The 19711-nt window shown below is 37.2% G+C and overlaps 1 protein-coding gene across 2 annotated transcripts; it reads right to left on the bottom strand.

The window, feature by feature from the left end:
- Positions 1-40: 40 nt before the first annotated feature.
- Positions 41-19401, bottom strand: LOC124645032 (WW domain-containing adapter protein with coiled-coil homolog). Of its 2 annotated transcripts, XR_006986139.1 has the most exons (11): positions 19209-19401; positions 19065-19098; positions 18115-18376; positions 17026-17337; positions 4746-4904; positions 4520-4677; positions 4200-4428; positions 3852-3997; positions 3349-3476; positions 1974-2448; positions 41-1238 (listed from the first exon to the last, which is right to left on the bottom strand). XR_006986139.1 is itself a non-coding variant. In XM_047184769.1 (10 exons), the coding sequence occupies exons 1-10, from the start codon at positions 19247-19249 to the stop codon at positions 2373-2375; spliced, it is 1545 nt and encodes a 514-aa protein (XP_047040725.1). In that variant the 5' UTR covers positions 19250-19401; the 3' UTR covers positions 1643-2372. The 2 variants fall into 2 exon arrangements, 1 of the variants encoding a protein (XP_047040725.1); XM_047184769.1 differs by lacking the exon at positions 41-1238 and having other exon boundaries at positions 1643-2448.
- Between the last annotated feature and the right edge of the window lie 310 nt (positions 19402-19711).

The raw sequence follows: 19711 nt of genomic DNA, 5'->3' as shown, positions 1-19711 counted from the left end.
AAACAGGATTTATAAGTGGGCAAAAAATAACAAATGCAGATTCTCAGAAACTGATTTATTTAATCCGGTTCATATTAACTCTATGTGAAAAAAATGTCACAATGTTAAAACTCGCGTAGATAGTGCTGGCCAAGCATTCTGCGTTTCGTTCATCTTGACAAAGATTTTAATAAAACGAACGAAGAATGTTTGACTAACTTCTACCTGACAGAGTTTACAGAATGTGGAAAGAAAAAAAATTCTAAACAAGTCCTGCGTGGAGGCGACGTTCCAAGGTCGCATAATATATTAACTTCAAATATGACTATCCTAAGTTTACGGCGGGCGATTTGACAGGTCCCTTGTTAACACTAAAATACAGTTAGACGACGGCTGCGGTGCGACGTTTCGGGTTCCTTTTCAATTTTCAGAGACCTGATTCCAGAAGCCCTTAAATATAAATTAAGTGATTTATAAACAGTGTGCATACTAATTATTCTCCACACAGGCCTTTTATACATAAAGTTTACTTAAATCGTCTATTACGTGTGAAATAATGAATATCACAGTAGTATTTCCTTTGATTGATTTATTTAGTTAATATATGTATGTATTGGTGTTTTAATTTCAGCAGTTCAAACATAATATATTAACCCTATACAATTAGAAAAATAAGAGGACCTAGACCGGAGTTTGGTTTACCTAAATAATTCGCTATGTTACTCATGAGTTAACAGTTTATGTATCACTTCACTGTGTTGCACTTTTAATACAAAGCTTGCAAAGTTACTTCTCTTGACAAATTATAAAGCTTGATGGAATACTCAATAAATGTTACAGATTCAAAATCATTTAAGTATTATGCTAAAATACTTGGTTCTGTAAAAAAATTGCACTAAATTGCAGCGATAAGTAATATCTTGCGGCACACGCATGAGCAACGAGACCGATTATATTCCACTATGTGAACACTAACTGCAATATGTTATTTAGATAATGCGTATGAACTATTGAAATCATTCTCTACCAAATACATTACTGAATAGCTCTTTTTTATAGTAAACACATTACAAAAGACTGTAGTACCCTTACACAGACAAATAATTATTATAATCTAAGAATGAATCAACGGACATTACGATAATACATTATTCATTATTTTAAGATTTTACTGAAATCTTGATAATTAAAGTTCAATTATTTTTTTCAAAAAATATTATTTGGTTAAATGGGAAAGAAATATAATTGAAGGTAGAATTCCGTGCATCGCGACTGTCGCAGCCGCGCGCGGCTTACGACAGTCGTCGATCGCACGCGACAATAGTCAAACTATGAAAATGTATGGCACCGCTGCCGAGGCTTGCGACAGACGCGCGCGGCCGACGAATGGTGTGTGCCGCGCGCGGCCGTACGCATCTTAAGAGGCTGAATGCACCCAAAACACTCTTTCTCTCGAGAACTGAAACCCGAACGAGAGAGAGAGAGAAGCCGGTTGACGCGACCTTCGTAATATACATATAAATAGCTTTAAAATGAGTTGAGTAATAAAAAAATAAAAATTTACCAAGTTCTGTATTCACATATGGACTCGTTAATGTTACAAATTTTGTCAAAGTAAGTTGATAAAATACAGATAATACAGATATTTTTGTTGGAAAAAAACTTCTTTCCGAAAACGTGTTTTGAAATTAACAGGGTTCTCAGAAATATGTTCAAGTTCAATATATATATTTTTTTTCGCCGTCAAAAACTGTATAGATTTGGCCAAAAAATTGTTTGAGACAAGCCAATTTCGGCATTCAGCCCCTTAACATGGTCTAGCGCTTAATAACATTACGAAATTCGTCGGCCGCGCGCGTCTATCTGTCGCGAGCCTCGGCAGCGGAGCCATACATTTTCAAAGGTTGACTATTGTCGCGAGCGATCGACGACTGTCGTAGGCCGCGCGCGGCTGCGACAGTCGCGACGCACGGAATTCTACCTTAAGGCTTATTGACGCGCGCTGCGCCGGTTGTCCAGTCATACCTACTTAACCTATCTACATAAACAAGTTTCATCAAAACATACTTCTTTTGTATTACATAATTATATTGATTAATCAACGCCATGATACAAACGATACTGAAGCCGAAGAATTTTGAACCTTGATTTAAACAAGCAAATTAGACAATAAATGAATAATTGTGGCAAATCTCACATCATGGCTTACAATTTAACATCAAATCACACAAAATAATAGTAATCATTCGATCTAAATTACATAGAAAGTGAACGGAATGAACAATGTTTAGCATTGACATGTGAATGTTCCCCCGGGAGGGAGGGGAGTGCAGCGCGCGGAGGCGGCGGCGCGAGGGGAGCGGCGGGGGAGCGCCTCCTCCCCGCCACAACTCCTAGTCCTCCGACATGAACGAGTTCTGCGACTTGAGCTCCTCTAGCCGTGAGATCTGCTGCCGCAGGTACATTATTCTGAGGGCAATCGGCAACCAACTCCATATATAATCTGCATTTAAAGCTTAAACATGCGTAGTATGTACTGGGTTTGAACAAAATCGACCAAAAACCATGGAGCAGACTAGTTCCAGTTATAAAAGAAGATATTTTAAGAATAAAAAAGAAGTAGGGGCAATAATCTAATATATGAAAGAAAGTCGCGTTGGTTGCTATCTGAATTATAGAGGAGGCAGCTTAGACCCAGGAAAAAGACTTAGGATAGTTTTTGTCACCATCCGGCTACGGGAAACAGTCATGTCAGGACGCGGGTGGAACCGCGGGCGGAAGCTAGTAAACTATAAAACCTACACGGCCGTTCATTTAGGAGTCAATCGGTGACGTGCAAAATATTTAGAACTAACTACCGCTTGCGGTTTCAACCGCGCCCCGACATAATTGCTTTCCATATAAAAAGCTGTCTTTCTCCCGGGTCTTAGCTATCTCCCTATTTTCAACTTAAACAGGTCAGCCATTCTTGTGTTAGAAGCAGTGTCACTAATAATATTAGGTTTAGAAATAATAATAGCATTTATCTTCTCGTGATGCTCATAAAACCGAGACAGTAAAGCTTGCAGCGTTTAATGATCCGAAAAAAGGGGGAAGAATGAAAATGATCGCTTAAAACAAGGTTAAGGGCACAATAATATTAATAACTAGCTTCTGCCAGCGGTTTCACCTGCATCCCGTGGGAACTACTTCCCGTACCGGGATAAAAAGTAGCCTATAGCCTTCCTCGATAAATGGGCTATCTAACACTGAAAGAAATTTTCAAATCGGACCAGTAATTCCTGAGATTAGCGCGTTCAAACAAACAAACTCTTCAGCTTTATAATATTAGTATAGATTGCCTAGTGCACGCAAATAAGCAGTACTTACTTTTGTTCCTGTAAAGTGGCCCGTATTTCCGTATGGCGGACAAGTGACCTCGAACACTTGAGCTCAGACGATACCCGTGTGCACTGCAGACACCCCAACTGGTATGCCTCTTCAGTGAACTTGTTAGCCTAGCAACAGAAAATAAAAATTCATTGAGGAGCTCGCGGCTAAGTAATATTCACGCGACTCTACAGACCAAAGGTTAAGAAATGCTTGGCAAAGTCGTTCCGTGGCCATCTATAAAATGTTCCCGTCAAATATATCTGTATAATTATCAGATCATTGCATAAAACGCTTTTCGAGGTACAGAATTACTGATAGCAACTTTGTATTGTACGACTGTACATTATATTTGTAATAGATACTGAGCACAGCTTAACCTTTGATTGGTTGACTTCGACAAAATAGGCGTTGTATGGTTGACTTACTGCAACACTGCGAACGCGACCTACATTTCTATACTCGAATAGTTATGGTAAGTCTAAAATAATATAAATAAGTACCTGTTTCTCTAAGATATCCGCAGGCCAACCATTTACGTGTGATGTAAGGTCCGTCCGCACGTAGTTGACGAGAGATGGCGTCAACATCGGCGGGGCGTGGTGCAGATTACCACCTACTACTTGCGAATAACTTCCTAAGCATTCCACTGAAAATATAAAGCTATTCTATAGTATTTCATTTTTGGAGCATAGTCATTGCACCAAGTATTTTAAACGGGTATTATTTTTTTTTCATCCAAAATATTTACATAAGGCAAACGTTTGATCAATGTCTCACTAGCTAGAGAGTTAAGAAGACCCTCTGATGGTAAGATATTCACTCATAATTTATTTAACACTCAATCTTACTTTTTCTAGGTAACGCTGTATCTAGGTGTAATGGTGGAGCGTGTGGGTCTATATTTTCCGAATGTGTGGGCGTTGGGGGCCCCGGGTCCCGGTGCGGGGTCCCCGAGCCACTGCGGTTACCGTCGCCAATGGGGGACCCCGCCGCACCGTTATTGTTCATTGCTGGTAACGTTACAGGCGGAGGAACGGCAACGATTCGTGGCAGCGCCGCCGCGAGTAACGACCCACTCTATAACATACAAACAACAGACATTAGGACATAAATCTGATAAAAAGTCAAATAGTATCAAATGGTAAAGATAGTGAATGCGAATCCTCACCGGTTGATTTGAGTTATCCAGCACAACAACAGGCGGAACTGCATTGTTATCTGCATTATGGCGTGCAGTGGAATTAGACTCTCTGGCTCCATACGAATTTTCAGAGAGGGGTGTACTCCTGTCCGGGGAGATGTCCATATCTTGTAACGAATGTCCATCTAGTGACAAAAGATGCTGTTAATAAAGATTTTGATGAATATACCACAGTAACAAACGAATGGTTCACCTTTCCCGTCATGTGGAGTCGCCGAATGTTTTGGTCTAGTTCGATCGTGCACTTCATCTCTACTGCTGTTCCAGTACCGGTCTGAAGCACTATTCGTTCTTTTACTAGATTTTTCTGCTTCTCTTCTCCCAGATCGGGACCTTGATCTCTTATCCCGACCTGAACAACATAAACAACAATATTATAGGTTGAAAAAATGTATTTTCTAAACTAGAACACTATAATTTTAATTTTAGTGACAGGTGCTTCGTGGGATTATGAGCCACACTTTCATGTAGTTTTTCTGTGGATACTGTCCATCATTAAAGTATCCACAGAAAAACTACATTAACCCCTCTGCTCGACAAGATTTTGACATATGACTTTACCGTTGATTCGGCGGGATATTTTGAATCGCGACATGGAAGTCAAAAATTTGTACTATAACTTTCAACACATGAATTCTAAGTCCGTAATGCCTGATCAGAAGTATTTTAACTATAACTTTAGAGCTCACTTATTTGACAACAACGTGCAAAGGTCAAATGGGGTCAGTTAATTCAGAAAAAGATAATAATTACGGTGTTTTTAAGTCTATCGAAAAGTTAGGCATTTCAAATTTGGTGAAAACTTACCAATAAGTAATCGCATCACTTTCTCAAACACAACACAAACGTCATATTTATAACATTTTCAATCCGTTGCAATACATTTCGTGCACTTATTTATGTTCAATAACTAAAAAATCAGCACATAAAATACACAATAAAAATGAACAATTTACAAGATCAGTCAAGTCACAGACAAGTAGAGTTTGGAATGGAGTATTTTTTTTTTTTCAATCAGCGGTGTGCATTCGATACCTAAATCGGAAATTTATTATAAATAATCGAATACCAATTTTATATATACCTATTTTTTAATAGCAACTTATTTCAATTTTATTTATTAATTTTAAATTATAGGTTCAATTTGTTTTTGTTGTTAAGAAAAAAGATATTTAAGTTTTTAGCATTAAATTTTTATATGTATTATTTATTTTGGTGTTGCGTCATTCGTAATAATTTTTAACTTTAATTGAATTTTTATTACCTATTACGGAATTTTAATTTATTCTTATATTATTTCTCAACAATTCTAACATTTTTGTTTCGGCGGAGGGTATGCGGGTGTTCTGAAATATAATGCAATTTGTAACTACCAAAGGTATGTACTTATTTGATGATGAGAAACAATAATAATAATTGATTGATTTGCCCCGCAGGGCATCTGAGGCGGATGACGGGGAGTAGCGACCCCGCGGGGCTATATATCCGAGTGCTCCAGGGAGAGTATACTGTCCCCCATCTCCGGCTTGCCGGAGTGAAGCATGACGGGGGAGAGGTCTCCCGCCTCTTGGCTTGCCTTCACCGGCCGGTCAGAGTGGAGTCGCTAGAGTAGGGTTAGCAGCCCGCTCGGAGGGTAGGTGCCTCGTGGTAAGTGGCGAGTGGGCCGGTGATGCTGGACCCACAGGGAGCGCGTGATCTGCGTTTAAAGTCCGCCGAGGTATCCTCACCCTTCAGCCGCTCATGTACCTGTTGCCCTCTTGTTGCGATTTAGCGACTGATTCCCGGGGGCCCAGTAAGTGAGTTGGCGAGTCTCCACCTGCCATTTTTACGTGTATTTATTACATTGTTATCGGCAGGTGCCATAGTTCCCGTAGTTTCCCCATTCCTAGTCCACTAGCATCCCATCACAATAGCCCAAGTAGTTTTCATCCATAGTTAGCAATAGTTTAGCACAGAACCGGGCATTGTCCTTGGGTACATTTCTATAGTGTATACAGGGATAATCGTCGGTTTTGTGTCACCATTTCATTAAAGTTGTCTCAAAAGGGCTTCAGCGTGTTGGCTTCGGCCCCACGTTCGCCTTCCAAAAATCCGGGACTCTGTAGTCCCGTGGTCGGTTAGAGACATAATAATTGATTGATTTTAAAGTCACCAAATATTTTTAACCGAATCCCAAAAAGGAGGTGGTTCTCAATTTGGATGTTTGTTTTTGGTCGAAAGGGTATATTCCCCATATTTGTTATTAGGTCCAGGATCTGATGATGGAAACCTTGAGAAATCGAGGGCAGCTCTCGAAAATTGTAAGCATAGATAAGGTTATAACTTTACACTCAGATGTATATCTGATAACACTATGAGACAGTAAAGGTTTGGAGCTGACCTGATGATGGAGACCAGAGAAGGTCGAGGGTACTCGACAACCGTACTTCTCTCGTCTCCATCTCCTTCACTGTTGCAAAGGCCTCGTAAATACGAATAATATAAGCACAAACACGAGAAAGTTTAAATATTCAGTTGTCGAGTTCCCTCGACCTTCACTGGTCTCCATCATCAGGTCAGCTCAAAGCCTTCACTGTTGAATAGTGCTACCAGGCAAACACCTGAGTTCTTATCTCTTTCAACCTATGTATTTCTGCAACTTTCGAAAGTCGCCCTCGATTTCTCAAGGTTCCATCATCAGATCCTGACCTAATGATAATGGGACCACCTCGGAAGAACACGCTATCAAACAAAAAAAGAATCATCAAAATCGATAAATAAATGGCTGAGTAATCGCGTAACAAACATACAAAAAAAAACGGTCGAATTGAGAACCTCTGCTTTTTGGGAAGTCGGTTAAAAATAAGTCGGCGGCGGCCATCTTTCCATCTTGGACCAGCTTTCGATGAACAGCGAACTATTTGCCCCTTCAAACAATAAAATCGTCATAAAATTTTGCGATAACTACACCTAACTACGGCTCTCGTCAAATAGCTTTGCCGCTCAGTTAAAAAGTTGGAAGTAACGAATCGCCATTAAGTTTGGCAGATCTACAGGAATCCTGCACATAAAACACCCGAAGAATAAGTCTTCATTTGCCGTCTTCAGAAACCCTAAAAACCGAAGATTTTTTTTATTCCGGCTACAACGTATTTTCTACCACTGATTTTCTAGCATTTTTTTCAAAATAAATTAAGTCATTTTACTTTTCCTAATTTATTTTCAGATTATGGTAAGTATACAAAAGTGCAATTTAGTAATATTATAATATCAAATAATATAAAATTATTAAATCGATTCTTTATTTTAACGAATCGGATCATTCGATGCAAAACTTCTATCACCGTCGCCATCTTGTCTATGCGTCTTCAAATTTAAAAAAAACAACTAATGTAAACAAACATGGCGAGTTCGATCAGAATTCCCGGTAATTACGATTGGATTTTAAAAAGGTATATTTCTAACGGGATGCTAAATATGAAAGGTTTGAATGCGTAATAATAATTTAAATTTATTTAGTTATTTTATTTAGTACTCACAAATGTGGTTTGATTGGAAAGAAAATAAATATGAGCGTAAATAATTAGGAAAGTGTATGACTGATTCGCAGACCCCAATTGGGGTCTAAACTGAGCTTACGGTGACATTGATGTTCAGACCCCGATTGGGGTCCGCTACGGATTTGACGGTTAAGTAAAAAAAAACATGAAATAATTTAAAACACAGTCTAATTGAAATCTACGGGCTGGCTATGACAAAATCTGGGTAATGTCTGACGATAAAAAGACAATGGTGACTTCAAAATAAACAATATCAATATTGGGGAATAATTATTTTGGTCGTATTAAAAAGTGCGTAATAGTTTATTACAGGCACATCAAAGCCCACAAGGTAGTCTGAATACGAGGATGTGGCCTAGCGAGGCCTGGAGAGCTCGTAAGTGACTCTCGTCTCGGCTCGTGGGTAAGTCGGGGAGTGGGTTGTACGCAGCAGGCATATAGGGGAAGGTGACAGTTGACAGGACCGTCATTGATGGGTTTTTATTATTATTTCATTTTTTTCATTCACAATTTATACTAATATTATAAAGCTGAAGAGTTTATTGTTTGACCGCGCTAATCTCAGGAACTACTGGTCTGATTTGAAAAAATATTTCAGTGTTAGATAGCCCATTTATCGAGGAAGGCTGTAGGCTATAATATCATCACGCTAAGACTTAGAATAGGAGAGGAGCAGTAATGAACAATGTTTCAAAATCGGGGGTTTTTTTGTTATATTGAGAGCTTCTGCTGCGTGCTCTGCGTATAAGGTTAAATTTTCGTAAAAATGATGTATGACAGAATTGTTTCCCTCTAAAAGTTCTAAAAAAAGTCCGTGACAGCTTATCTCTTAGAGTTAGCTCACTATAACCTTGTTTATGGTTATGAAATTTGTCCTCAAAAAATGTATTATTTACGAGGTGTTGTTATAAACACAATATTAATCGTTATCCAAATAAATGCATATAATATGCAATACACAATAAGTATTTAATATGCAACAAAATTGTCGTTTACATCGTTCGATTTAAATGAATATCTTAGGAGATAAAGCAGTTTTATAATTACAACACAGTAAATAATGATCGAGTGCTGCGCGCACGATGTTCACAGCCTAGGGCCACTGAACCAATTTGGATTATGAAATTCTCTCACTGTTCTCACAGCTACACTATCTCTGTGTAACATCGGCTATATTTTACGCGAGTAAAACCGGGTAAAACGGGTAAAACCGAAACACTCACTGATTAATTACGAAATCTCAGAAACTATAAATTCCTACAAACTTGAAGGGAGGTAGGTTCTTTATAGAGTGAAGACATGCGTTAAGGAGGGGGGATTCCTGAGGGGGTTAAACGGGGGTTGGTAGTTCGCAACGACGTCCTGTTTCTTGTTTATCCTATGTTCTTTCTCAATGTTAATAATATTAGTAGGGATGACACTCAGGAATAGTGTAGCTATCTATCAGTGAAAGAATTTTGGAAATCCGGCCAGCCCTGGTATCTATTTTTAATTAACTATTCAAAAACAACAGTTAGCACTAAACTCATCTAACGAGTGTCGCATATCTATCAAATTATATCTGGTGTGTCGTACCTAATCATATTAAATAGTAAATACGTTAATATACTGGTTAATATATGTCGATTAGTACAAAGAAAAAAAAAGAAAAAATGAATTTTCAAACAAAATAAATAGTATAAAAATGTGCGAGAATTAGAACACCATATAGGAGTCGTTTCATTACAAACAACGGAAATTCTCCCTTGAAAACTAACAGCTGTCAACTGGTCAAAACATTCAATACTCCTAGCTTTATCTCTGTTTCACACATGATGTTGTAAATAATGAAAACGAAAAATGACTCCTGTGGGTAAACCACTGAATGGATTAGGTTATTTTTTTTACAAATCGCTATAGAATATCATAAAGTATATGTGATAGGATTTAATGTGATTAGATACGACACACCCGATATAACATATAATTTACTAGCTATTGCCCGCGACTTCGTCTGCGTGGGCAATATAGAATTTCCAATTTTCCAATTTCGTTCATTTAATAGGTCATTGCTCATCCCCCGTAGGTGATAGTGTGATAATATATAGCCTATGTGTTGAACCGGCCCCCAGGTAATAGTCATGCAAAATTTGATTTAAATCCATGCAGTACTTTTTGAGTTTATCCGGGACAAACATACAGACAAACAGACATACAGACAAAAATTCTAAAAACTACATATTTGGGTTCAGAATCGATTATGGATCACCCCCAAGTATTCTTTTAAAAAAATATTCAATGTACAGTTTTGACTTTCCTATCATTTTATTATATGTATAGATTTGATATTGTTATGTTAGAGGATGCAACAATGTTTATTTCGGCTCCCACTTCTAGACCGATGCACCCAACAGTTTTATGTAGCTTTTTGGTGTTTTTAGAAGTCGTTTTAAATGTTTTAAATGTTTTGTATTTTGAGCTTGTCTGTATATTGACAAGCACAGTTAACGAATAAGTTAAACCTATATGCATGCCTAGAATATTCGAGAGTTGACCTCGGATTCTCAGGGTCAGGATCCTGGAACTGATGACAATGGTACCATTTGGGAAGTATACCCATAGTAGGCATACAGCTGTATAATTGAATTTAACTGTTCAATGAAATAATTTGTTTTTGTGGATACTTGATTAAACATATTTGGAAAAAGGCTAGGCAGATGATGACTTAGCTAAACATATCAATAACGTTGGGGACCAAATTTTAATGGGCCCCAAAAAATAGAACGTTTATTAATCACTTTGGTATAAGCAAAAGTAATCATTTTACTTTTTTTTAGTTTAACTCTGAATGAATGTGTTAAGTGTGCTGTTACATTTCGACGCTACGTGCGAAGACAATTACTCTGTGAGACTACTAATCGTATGACTACTCTGTCGTTAGTGATAATTAGTGGTTATTTTACGACTCTTCAAGTACAGATTTTTCAGTATTCCGGTTAGAGTTATAAGGCTACATGTTATAAGAAAACGATCAATATGCGTTTCCATAATAAACGCTACAATTTAGGAAGGCCCGGTTTCCCAAACAAAAAGAATAGTAGCGTAGTGTTGGAAAACTCATTTAACGAGCCTATGAGTCAGAATTACATTTCAGAGGTCCAAATTTTGTATCAGCCTTAGACGCTCGGTACAGATAGGGCACGCCAGGCCACAAAAGAGGCGATAAGACCCCTTTTTTAGTGGCTCGGGAAGAATCATGGCACCTTCGTATTCCGCGTGACGCAGGTCCTCACCGGACACGGTTGTTTCGAAAGGTACCGGCATCGAAACGAGCGGAAGGTGGCGACCGGGTGTTACCACTGTGTGGACGGCGCGGAGGACACGGTGGAGCACACAATCCAGGTGAGCCCTGCCTGGGAAGAGCACCACCGTGTCCTCGTAGCTGCAATTGGCGGCGGCGACCTTTCGCACCCGCCCTGGTTCATTCAAGTCAAGATCCGGGTGACAGGGAGTGGGATGCCGTCGCCTCCTTTTACGAAGTAGTCATGCCAGAGAAGGAGGCAGCGGAGCGACTGGCAAACCGTACTTTCCTCTCAGCCGCCTCGGTGGACGTGGAAGACTCCACTGGCGTGGGTGTCGAGACATGACTCCTGGCCACCGTAGGCGTGGGTCTGTGAGCGGAGTTTCGGGTGGCTCATCGTCCTTCCGTTACCTAGTAGACAACGGGAAAGCTCGCGTTGTAGGTACCACATGCTCCTCAAATAGTGTCCGTAAACCCCAGTGGGGCCCACCAGGGCCAAAACTTGCCGGGGCTGCGGGATTGTTCGACAGAGTTACCGCGGCCCTAGTACATTAAGGGCTTAAGAAGAAAAATGGTGAGTTAATTTTCATGACAGGTATAAGTACATTTCCATCATCATCCTTGGCCACAGAACATCTACGTCAGATGATTGTGGCAGAGCTTGTGTGTGCCACAATTTTTAATACATATATTTCATTCCATTCTTCTGTCAGTTATCATAATAACATTCACTCCCTTCATATTTATGGCATCTCCCTAACAATTCTTAATTTTTTTCTCTAGGGTTCCTCTTTCCCTCCATTCAAGTTCATACTTAACACACTTTTGCTGCGCCCTTAGCCTAATACCTGCTTGCCTCTCATATTTCATTGGTGTTACTTTCATCGTTCCTCTATTTCTATGTAGCTTGCCTCCACTACCTACCCAAAAAAAGCTCCCCAGCTATTTAAGAAAACAACCCTGTAATGGTGGCCCCGTAGCATGATCTTAATTAAAGCTTGGATTAGATAAATACGCACATGTCGCGACGGCGGTGAATTTACCGCAGCTGCACTAATGGTTTGCATTTATTTTCATGCAGTCGCAGCATGTGCGGTCGACAGTTGCAGTTAGCATTCAAAAAGTAACTTAATAATACAAGTAACAAAGATTGATAGAGCTAGGTGCACAATTATGGATGTACTTAATTGTTAATTTTGCTGTGCCTTAATACTACACGCGTGCCTGTCATTCAATGCAGCAGGCAAAAATGAGCAAACCTCTTAATGCTAACTAATATGGATTAATTTCATAACAGCTAATAATTACTGTATATATTTTTCGTATTCAGTATTTATCAGTCGCAAAAATACCTTTTTATATAAAACTTATAAATGACATCAAACATTTACTCATACATTGGGGTCTGTTAGGCTGCACCCTACACTCAGCTCCTATGAAAATGTTGAACTATAAATATATCATCATCCTCCGAGCCTTTTCCCAATTATGTTGGGGTCGGCTTCCAGTCTAACCGGATTCAGCTAAGTACCAGTGCTTTACAAGAAGCGACTGCCTATCTGACTTCCTCAACCCAGTTACCCGGGCAACCCGATACCCCTTGGTTAGACTGGTGTCAGACTTACTGGCTTCTGACTACCCGTAACGACTGTCAAGGAACTATAAATAAAAACAGTGATATATCCTATCCTACTAACAAAACGCGAAAGATAGTATGTTTGCATGTATATTTTTTTACGTTTGTTTTGTTTTTTTTTTGTTCTTGTTTCACACAAAAACTACAGGGTGGATTACGATGAAACTTAGCAGTAATACAGCATATATGTATATCATAACAACATTTAAGCTACTTTTTATCTATGTGCAAGAAGTTACTACTTTGGGGCGGGGGCAAAACTGCGGAAGAAATCGAGTTTTATCTTACACTAGCTGTTTTGCCGCGGAGACCCGCGTAACGGGTTACCTTCAGTCAAAATATAGTCGGTAAAAGTAAATGTTGCTCGGGAATAGGTGTAGCTTTCCTACAGATAAAGTATTTTTTAAATCAGATAAGTAGTGTTAAAAATGTTTCCTCTATATTTTAGAATCTGGAGCATAGAAGTATGGATTGATCTATAAAAGGCATGTTGCTAGCCGCATAGAACTTGATGTGAGAGAGTTATTTTTGATCTGTTAGTCTGAGACTGAAGTAGATTATTGATTCGTAGTGTAGAGCTATTCTTTTATGAAACAATGTTCAAAACATGGCGTATCAGTATAAAAAATACTTGTAGAATATTTGACACTTAATCGAAGTCAGTAACACAAAGTTGCTCTAGCACGTCGGGATTTAAAGATATACCTTTCTTAAAGCACTAGAAACGTGGGTTTGAATAGGGAAGTGTAGCTATATGAAGCTTCAGTAAGAAATTACCAGAAAATTGTCTTTAAAAATATATACGTTAAATATTGCTAAAAATCGTTTTCAGCACCATAACGTGCTAGTGCAATATATGTTTTGAACTTCGATTACGAAAAAAAAAATCAACAAGAAATTATATATTTCGCCTTAGAGAATAAAATGCTGTAGACTAGTGTTATTATTAATTTGTTCCAGAGGCAAATAAATATAATAAATTAAATATCTAAAAAAATATAATGTCCAGCACTATGACTTACTTTGTTGTAAATGGCTTAAATCTACATAATATTTTTATAATCAAGACGAAAGTATGTGTCTGATGTTTCTCTTTCACACAAAAACTACAGCATGGATTTTGACAAACTAGGATGTTAAAGCTAAGCGTCCACTTGTCGGTATCGTACGCAACGGACGCAACGCACGCAACGGATCGTAGTATTATTTATATAGAAACTCAAACAAGATGTGCGATGCGTACGATGCGGAGAGGTGGAGGCACTTGTTTGAGTTTCTATATAAATAATACTACGATCCGTTGCGTGCGATACGTCCGTTGCGTACGATACCGACAAGTGGACGCTTAGCTTTATGTAGCTTATATGTGTATCAGAATAACATACAGCAAAAAACTCTCAAAATCGGAGGCACAATGAAAAATACTTGTTATGTATTAGTTTATACATATTTCTTATTTAACATTGACTGCACTCTGGGTTCCACCCGTGTCCCGAGGGAACTACTGTTACTTCCAGTGGGACAAAAAGTACCCGATCTGAGGGCACGGCAGTGCCCCAGCCAAGACTCGAGCAAAGCGGGCACGGCCGTACCATCTTTTCTCGAAGCGTTTCGCGGCTATTTCAGCCCCCTGTATCTTCCATGTGAACAAAGCTAGGAGTTTAGGTTTTCGATGACCAAGAGTAAGTATTAGAACAAGCTCAGTCTCAAGATTACAAGACATTTGAATAAATAGTTTACGAGTTATGAGCGATCAAAGTTACACCATTTTGTCACTGACTCACTGACCGATCATCAAAAGTCTAAGGTACTTCTAGAAAACTTAGAACCTTCAAATTTGGCACCAAGATAGGTTATTAGCTACATATAAAGGGAAAATTATAAAAACCTTAAAACTTAATAAAAAAATAGGAAACAAATTTATATTTGCGGTTTTTCAAGAACATTGTGTATGAATTTTGACTGCATTGATAACTTTGTTATTTATTTATGTACAAAATGTTACTATTTGTTTTATTGTTACGTAGTGGTATATTGTTATTATGTATTAAATATACAACATATGAATAAAAAAGCTAGGTTTAAATGAAATGAATAATGATAAAATCTTTCATATTAATGCAGTGCGATAAACACTGCATGCTCGCTCGATAGATGGCGTTGTCCTGGTCTAAATCGCGCTATGGTTTCGTTACATAGCTTAGTATAAGTAGTACTTAAAAAAATCAAATAATTTCATGTGATAGCGTCATCTACCTCTGAAATAAATCTCTTTTATTCTAAAAGATATTCGATTAAAAAATTCGACAATTTCGAATTTTTTTAGGTAAAAAAAAATATTGTTTACGTGCTACTTTAGGTGTACATATTTAGTTTGTTATATATTGAGTTAGTTGCATGTCAGTTAATTTAATTTGTTATACCTATACTTAGAGAAGAAAGAGACCTACAAAAAATAAATTAGATCCCACCAAAAACATTAAATGTAAAAAAAAGCCAATCCTCTACGCAATTCCTCCACCGTAAAAAGTTTTGAGATCGCATAGAAGCCAAGTCCTGTTCTACTTTATTTGTAATAATAAATCAATATTTTGTGACTATATCAATAGTTTTGTTCACATTACAATAATACTGTCTTGGCCATGAGCACAAGTTAAAAGTCGCTCCTTGTAAGAATATGTAAATACCATTGAATTGATAAATTCTATATGGACATGATTTTACGATTGGACTGATTATGGACTTGTTGGAATTTGAGATCACCATGCACTAAACATGCGCCATAGTACATGTGCAGTTCATTGATGTTGGATGATACTGACTGTCGGTAATTTAGTAACAATTGAATAAACTAAAAGTATTTAATTCTGTGATATTAAACTTCATGTTTGACTTTCACCTCTCCAAGATATGCTGTATTATATTTGTAGTTTATTGTGCTCATGGCCAAGTCAATATTATTGTAAAGTGAACGAAACTATTGATATAGTCACAAAATATTGATTTATTATTACAAATAAAGTAGAACAGGACTTGGCTTCTATGCGATCTCAAAACTTTTTACGGTGGAGGAATTGCGTAGAGGATTGGCTTTTTTTTACATTTAATGTTTTTGGTGGGATATTTTTTATCTGGCTCTAGCTAGACTATCACATCAAGTTTCATTTAATTGGAACATTTAGATTTGGCGCGAAAGCCGGACAGACGGTCACAGTTACTTTTGCTTTTATAATATTAGTAGAAATTTCAACATCTACTTAGAAGTATTCTATAAAAAATATATATTAAACTATTAAAAATTATATTCATCATCTGCTTAATAGGAGGAAGGACTGGTTGAGGACACTCCCAAGGTCTGAATGGTATTGAATTTGCTAAAAACGTTTCATTCAATACACATTGTCAAAGTGGTGTAAACATCTCGTACATAACATTATTGCTATCTGTCCTACTAACGAAAAAAAAACTATTTTTTTTATTCTAATACATAATTATTTTGAAGTAAAAATCATTGGAAGGAAGGAAAACTCAATTCAATGCTAGGTGGGAATTGAGTTTTTGCATTAAAAATTGGGATATCACCGCCCCCCGCGCCCCTGTAATCACCCCCGCTGCCTACATCCCGATCCTCGCGTCGACAGTGGGAGTGTCACTAACGAAATGGCCAGAGGATGTATTTATTAATTCTTGTGTCAAATAAACATTCAGTTTTATTATATATCTTGTATGTTATAATGTTGGTAGCTTAGTGTATTTTTTATTGTCAAAACTGTAAAAATGAGAAATAGTAAACAACCATCCATCTATAGTTGTTGTTGGTATCACATTTAAGCGGCACACCCCATTTAGTCAATAAGCATTCCATTAGCAATTGTAAACTGCCATACCCTATATTCAGTTTCAGAAATATAAACAGTTAGCCAGCATAAAGTAGGCAAGTATAAATTAGGATGTGTTAGAATCTCAACCAGTTGCCTACTGCCTAGGAAATAACAAAATGAATAGAAGAAAAACTTACTGCTTCTGGATGAATATGTAGAATCTTTGGATGAAGTTCTCCTGGAGTCCCATTCTCGAGGCTTTTCCCACTGTGACACTTCACTGATACAGTTATAATAATACTTCTTCCCCGATGAACTAATGTGTTCTGACCACTCGCGTCCAGAAGACACGCTTGCTGAAGGCGCACTTCTCTTGTCATATTTACTACTCCTACTAACACTAATGTTCATGCCACTAGTCCTATTCTTTTTATCAGGTTCATGTCGCTCATGATTACTTCTCTCCCTTTCACTGTCTTTGCTACGTTCCTTCGGTGATCTAACACTATCTGAAATTATATAGAATCATCATTAAATACAGTTCAAAATATTTTAAATAACTTTGTTTACTTATCACAGCTGTAACTGAGTCAGCAGAAACTTATCAGACAATTCACATTCGCTTTGTTGTTAGGTTTTTATTGTACTAAACAAATTCATTCGCTAAGCAATGGTGGCATTGCGTTTAGTTCCTAATATTGTAGTAACATGATGGTTAGTAACAATATTACAAAAATATATTTTCAATATTAAATAAGCTGTTATGTATGATTGATTATACTTTTTAAGTAACAACAAAGTTTTTTAAGGATGGTAGTAGTGTCCAATGTGTGTCTAAAATATGGCTGATATAATGAAGATAATATGATACTAAACAATCAATAATAGCTCAGCTTTGTAGATATCCCAAACTTTGTATTACAATGATAACAATATTAGAGCATTACTAATAAATAAGTAATTTTACTATCTCAATTATCATGATTAATTTGTGTAGCATATCTTCTAACATATGTTCTCAATTTTATTTGACAATTAATTAAATTTTAAATAAGCAAGCCAATATAGCTAGTTATGAAAATATGCAGTAAAATAAATTTCAGCTTTTAATTGTACACTGCATTAAAATTACATAATTGTAACTAATGAACCTGAAGAAATTAAATTTATTAACATTGCACTGTTTGATATCCTTGACAAAGATAACAGATTGTAACTGTAGAAAAGATTAAATATTGTTAGAGAATCTATACAACAAATTAGTGAATATAAGAATAGTCTCTCACCTGTATACTTATTTCTAGAGGATTTGTAGTCTCTATCTCTCTCCTTTTCAGAACCCTTCTGCAGGTATGCATTCCTGGATGATGGATATCCTCGGTCATCGGCCACGTGACTGTAGTGGTGGTGTCCGTGGCCTGACTGACTCGAGTGTGTGTTGTGACCATGGCCTGACACATTACCATTAGGGGATCGAAGAGGAGTGTATCGGCTTTCAGAAGAGACATAATCATGGGTTGCCCTTCTTTCACTTTTTGAATTGTATTTCTGTTCAAAGAAAACACATATGAGAATAAAAAATTCAATGTAAACACTCAAATGTTTTGTTCATATTGGAGGATATGAACAAAACATTTGAGTGTTTGAGTGAAACACACTGATGTTTGTAGTTGCATTTTTATAACCTATTTTAATATTCATGTAATCACAAACAACTAAAAGGTAAACAATAATAATAGACATGTTACACAAACAACTAAAAAATATACTTAGACTGGGATGCAAATGCCCCAATAATAAAGTACGCGAATTATTGGGTTTCCTTGAGAGTACATTTGTTGCTAGATGAAACAAGTAAACAAATTGCAAGATGAAGTGTTATTGTCATATTGTTGTTTAGACCAAACATTGAATTGATTGTTTGGGTGTTTGCTTTCAGCAAGTCCAGTAACTGGAATACTGTCCTCTTTACAAGTACATGTATAATTCGATTACCAACATAGCTGAAAAACTATGTGAAAATCATTAAGTATTCAAGTGAAATGTTATGTCCCAGGAAACTTTGGTAGATAAAGTATTAGTTTCCGTGAATCAAACGTGGTTGATAAAAACAGGAAAAGAATAGTCGGGATCAATTATTACGTAGAGTGGAGTACATAATTCAGTACATTCAAGGTTTAACCATCATCTTTAGAAATGCTGCTGCATCAGTTTACCACCTAAGGAGGGATCTTACCTGATACGGATGGGACTGATGCTTCTCAAAGTACCTGAAAACAGACAAAAATATTTATTACATACACCTAAATTACAGCAAAACTCAAATCGGCGACCGCCATCTACAGACTGTAAAGCCGAAGCATTCAAAATCATATCATACCCATCACTTATTCGCTGAGGTTTCCTTGCATGCATTACCATCAATGCAAATGTACGATTTATTACGGCCTCAGTAATAAAATGCAAAATGAAACCACTGTCATTAAAAACAGTTTTACAGAAGGACGTGATATATCTTGATGGACGCCATGTCACATTCAAGACACTCAAGCAAGAAAGAGTCAGTACAAAAACGAGTGAGATAAAAAATATGTCGATGATCGACGCTTTGATGATGAGGTTATAGAGATTTTAAGTCTATGGCCAAATCCTAAAACGGCAAGGGACGGCATCTCTACAGCATAGTTGAGTGCCGTTACAAAAAAAAAATATTATACATTATACTATTATTTTACAAAAAAAACTTTATAAAACATGGTTTGGAAAAGAATTAATTACACTCGAAAAAGTCCGATTTTGCATTAAACCGATTTAAAAAGTTATTTTACAATTTGACTAAAAAGAGAGTTCAAAATAAAGTTGCTAATCTTGTTAAATAAATTA

The sequence above is a fragment of the Helicoverpa zea genome, chromosome 31 (genome assembly GCF_022581195.2).
Source record: "Helicoverpa zea isolate HzStark_Cry1AcR chromosome 31, ilHelZeax1.1, whole genome shotgun sequence".
NCBI classification, from domain to species: domain Eukaryota; kingdom Metazoa; phylum Arthropoda; class Insecta; order Lepidoptera; family Noctuidae; genus Helicoverpa; species Helicoverpa zea.
The sequence above is the reverse complement of the archived record's forward strand: the minus strand, read 5'-3'. Positions and strand labels throughout refer to the sequence as shown.

Excerpts from the sequence above, each read along its gene's own strand:
- LOC124645032 (XM_047184769.1), bottom strand. The coding sequence starts at position 19,249 with ATGGTAATGCATGCAAGGAAACCTCAGCGAATAAGTGATGG. Across the intron at positions 17,338-18,114 it reads CTCTAGAAATAAGTATACAG|ATAGTGTTAGATCACCGAAG; the intron begins GTGAGAGACTAT and ends ATATAATTTCAG. Across the intron at positions 4,429-4,519 it reads TGGATAACTCAAATCAACCG|AGTGGGTCGTTACTCGCGGC; the intron begins GTGAGGATTCGC and ends TGTATGTTATAG.